Below are 4,735 nucleotides of genomic sequence, written 5' to 3' on the forward strand. Positions count from 1 at the left end.
CTGTGAAATATAAATATAAAACGGAGAAATTCCACTATTACAAAGCGACACAAGACGAATATACCACAGCCTCCTTAAACATACAGACGTTGACACACCACAACACATTGCCTGCATGAGACGCCATCCTTAAAGGACTCTGGCTGTTAATGGGACGGTAAGATCCTGAATTTAGTCGCCTTTTACATAACGTTAAAATTCTAACGCCCTACCTGCAGTACTTAGATTAGGAAGAAAAAAGGTAAATTATGATCCCAAATTTTGTTATATAATGCGGATATCGGCACAATTCTTACTGCATATTTGTCACACGTTTGTAACGTTTTGGAGGAATAAGTATGCTGCATGCTTATAATTCCAAAAGGTTACATACATGGCACACTAATATTCACATGTGTCCTAATTAACACGGCAACTTGTGTTCGATACTTTAATCTATCAAACACAATCTCTATGTGATGTGCCTGATTGCTTTAATAAAATCGATTTGCAATTATGCAATGATATGTGTTGCACAACCTGTGAATGTTTCATGAGTAACCGTTATTACATAAACCTTACATTGTGATCTTTAAAAAAACGTGTAAATTATTCGTTATGATCTACTGGATGATATCACTTTCACTCTCAAGGCTGCGTGATAAAAGTAAAACAGAAAACGGGGAAATCCGAAAAATCTCAGAGTAAGACTAAAACGTAAAATTGTTGACGGACTTAAAGATGCTCCACCGCCGACAGAGCATAAACGATATTCGTCTTTTGAACAATTATTGACGTGTAACCGTGTATAAATATGCCTAATTAACAAAAAAAAAAAAAAAACAAAAAACAAACAAAAAAATGAAATAATTTATTTTGCCTTTGGTGCATGCGCAATCAGTAATTCATTCAATATAGAATGCAATTTAAAAAAAAACATATTTTTAACTTGAAGTAAAATTAAAAGCTCAAACTTTTCAATGGTGGTAATGGTGTAAAGTAAGTAACTTTTGTAACTGAAGAAAAATACTAAATCGTCTGCTCCTGTTTTTGATAGTGAATAAAAAAAACATTTGTCAGCGATGAAGCATCTTGAAATATCGCCAGTTTAATGACTAACCCAGATATATATAAACATAAACTTTTACAAATATTACATTGGTCCTTTATTGAGCTACAAGTTTACAGAGACAACCGCATTATTTCGACGCTTTGTTAATTAATCTCTCCCATAGGGTTTCTCAAATCATGCATATAGATATATCATTGTATTGTGATCTTAAAGTTTATACACAAACACAAGACTATCAATGCTGTAATCAGCACGATATACCTATCAAATTAAAAACCCTACCTCAATTCTGTAAATGGTTAGCCTTTGTTTTAGTGTTTAAATTGAACCACCAATACACGTGCCGCAGAGATATACCAAAGCCTCGCTTCGAATTGGCCTCGGTTTGGTTAGGTCTCATATTGGTCAAATTGAGTATTATTTACCGACGGGTATATGTTTACCTGAAGTGACAATATGGCAGCCGAAACCAAGATATTTCTTTCCTGTGTTCTGTTTTTGATCCTACAAGAGACATTTGGAGCCAATTACACACAACTGTTGAGCTATTACCAAACCACCATCACTGACGGTGCTTACAGCAGTAAAGTGTTTCCTCGAGATACCCAGACCGATATTATTGATGTCGACATGGTCTTCTATCTTTCATCCATAAAGGAATTCGACGAGGTTGCTGGGACGCTTGAATTGATCGGGATTCTAAAGATAACTTGGACTGACCAGCTGATTGGTGATAGTTACAATTCCAATCTACATGGCAGCATTAGCGAGATTCTCATCTCCTCCTCACACATTTGGCAGCCCACTGTCACAATATTCAACTCGGTGTCCTCAATTAAAGTGGTGGGAGACAACAGCAACAAGGTTCGTTGTAATCCCAACACTGGTGCTATGGAATGGTGGCCCGGGATCGTGCTGAAGACTGGATGTAATGTGGACGCTTCCAACTTTCCGTTTGATAAGCAGGAGTGTAAGGTAACATTTACAAACTGGGGCTACAGGAACAGTGAAGTTAAGTTTTCCATAACCACAACAAGTATAAATCTCGACAACTACCGAGACAATGAGGAATGGAGTATTGAAGATACGATTCTTTCAACGGAAGATGTCAACAGCATTAATTACGCCACCTACACCATTACGCTAGCCAGACGTTCCTTGTTCTTTCTCGCCAATCTGGTGTTCCCCATCCTGATCCTCAGCCTCCTCAACGCTATTGTCTTTCTACTTCCGCCGGCGACTGGAGAGCGAATATCATACTCAATTACGGCATTTATGTCGTTCGCTGTGTATCTGACCTTGACATCCGAAAACTTGCCGAGGACTTCGGAACCTCTCTCGATCCTGTGTGTATACCTTATGATAATGACCTGCATCAGTGCAGGGACCGCTCTGTTCACCATCACCACACTGAGAGTGTTTCACACGGAAGAGGAGGAGAGAGTGCCAGACAAGCTCGCCACCATTGTTGCCGTCTTGAACTGTAAAGTGTGCAAGAGCGAAGACGACGAGGACGACGATGAAATGGAGATATTTGCGATTAAAACACCAGAGCCTTTAGATTCTAAAAATGCGCCGTTAGATATGTTGGACCCAGGTGCTGGTCCTGATAACGAAAAGGCGCCCTTACCGGACGACGATGAAGCCGAGGAGGGCGATGAAGAAAATGAAGAGAAGGAAATCGTTAAAGGTAAATACGGAGTAGATTGGAAACTTGTCTCAGCTACATTGGACTTTTTCTTTTTTCTGGTGTTTATCGCCGGAAATGCCCTCATCACTTTCTTTTTCCTGGTGCCGTTAGCGGCTTCCATGTAAGATAACGGCAACCACAAGGTCCAGGACAAGTATACCTGCATCATATCACAGTGTAAAGTTAATTCAATATTCGTTCTCGTACACTTAGATGTCACAATATAAAGTAAGTGACAAAATTCTCCATGTACATTTAGCAACCAAATTGTAATGTCAACGACAACATGGTGAAGGCCAAACAAGGACGTGTGAACTTTGACACTATGCTATGTGTTTTGGTGAGAAAATAACAGTTGATCAGCTGATTAATGTAAATAATCAATAATTTTAAAGTCAGACTAAACCTACTGTGGATGTTATATTTATACTTTTTTGTTATTATTACTTGTTTCATAATTGTAAATAAATATAGTTTGATTCATTTTAGCCTTTTCTCTTTTGAATCTTGCAGTACTCTATAACACTCAAGTGGTGTTCTTATTAGGTGAATCAGGCATTTGATTTTAGAAAGTAACGTTTACAGCAAAAGGCCTAAGAACCTACCCGAGTAATAACCACCCAAGTAAATTAAGATATGACCCATCCACCACTCATACCCAGAATGTCAATAAAACTGCTCACTTTGGGCCTTCTGTTTAGCGCTCGCCCCTGGTAGGAAGGCTCTGGATTCTGTCCTCTGGCCGAGACACACTAAAGTCTATAGAAGTGTTAGTGTCTGCTCCTGTTTAGCGCTCACCTGGAGAAGGACGACTGGTTCGCCCATTGTCAGAATAATGTAACCGGTTGGGATGTGTCGCTTGGTGTCCTCGGCGGCATGCTTCAGTGATGAAGCACTATAAAATGACAAGAATTTAATCAAACAAACAAACAATAGACCTCTTTTCCCCAGGGAAAATATAGACTAATACCCTAATTAAGCTAAATTAGAACTCCCTTCCAGTTCCACTATAAAGAAGACACAACACGAACATATCGCAGTCTCCCAAAACACGCACATCGCACTTCGCGCATGCTACCCTGCATACATGGGAGGCCGTCCTTACATGACCATAGCTGTTAATAGGACAATGAAATAATCAAACAAACACGAACTCCCTTCCCCAGGGGACAATATCGACTACTTCCTTAAATAAGCTAAACAAGGACATAGTCATTCAGATCCCCCGCCAATGGAGATATCAAAGCTGAAGTAAGTTTGATTGTGGAGACTTATGTATATGAAAAAAAAACAGGAAAAAGGAAGTTGAGCTAAAGAAAGATGGAGTATAATTCAAGTAGAGTGGGGCTGCAATTGTTGAATCAGGTATACAGCCTTGACATTTATATTAGACTATATACACAAAGATGGATGGAGTTTTGCAAAGTAACATTTACCATTTACCATGATATTTTCAGCAATGTTTCCATGGTAACGGAAAAAGTGCAAAAAATGAAAACCTTAAAATAGCAAAAGGTACTACTATACCATAAAAAGAATGTGTCTATGAAGTTTCGTGGAAATATCTCTGCTGGTTTTAGAGTTATGCTCCGGAAATGAACCTGGTACAAAAATATGATATTTTCAGCAATGTTTCTATGGTTACAGAAAAAATCACAAAAAGTGAAAACCTAAAAATAGCAAAAGGCACTACTAGACCATATGAACAATGTGTCTATAAAGTTTCATGGAAATATCTCTGATGGTTTTAGAGTTGTGCTCCGGAAACGATTCTTACACAAAAATCTGCCATTTTCAGCAATGTTTTCATGGATACAGAAAAAAGTACAAAAAGTGAAAACCTTAAAATAGCAAAAGGCACTACTAGACCATAAGACTAATGTGCCTATGGAGTTCCGTGCATATATCTCAACCGGTTTTCCAGTTATGCTGCAGAAACGAACCTGGTACAAAAATATGATATTTTCAGCAATGTTTCCATGGTTACGGAAAAA

At 38.5% G+C, this 4,735-nt stretch overlaps 1 protein-coding gene across 1 annotated transcript; it reads left to right on the forward strand.

The window, feature by feature from the left end:
• Positions 1-1,507: 1,507 nt before the first annotated feature.
• LOC138324333 (acetylcholine receptor subunit beta-like) lies at positions 1,508-2,866 on the forward strand. The gene has a single exon (XM_069269408.1). The coding sequence runs from the start codon at positions 1,508-1,510 to the stop codon at positions 2,864-2,866; it is 1,359 nt and encodes a 452-aa protein (XP_069125509.1).
• Positions 2,867-4,735: the final 1,869 nt, after the last annotated feature.

Source organism: Argopecten irradians, chromosome 5 (genome assembly GCF_041381155.1).
Source record: "Argopecten irradians isolate NY chromosome 5, Ai_NY, whole genome shotgun sequence".
NCBI lineage: Eukaryota > Metazoa > Mollusca > Bivalvia > Pectinida > Pectinidae > Argopecten > Argopecten irradians.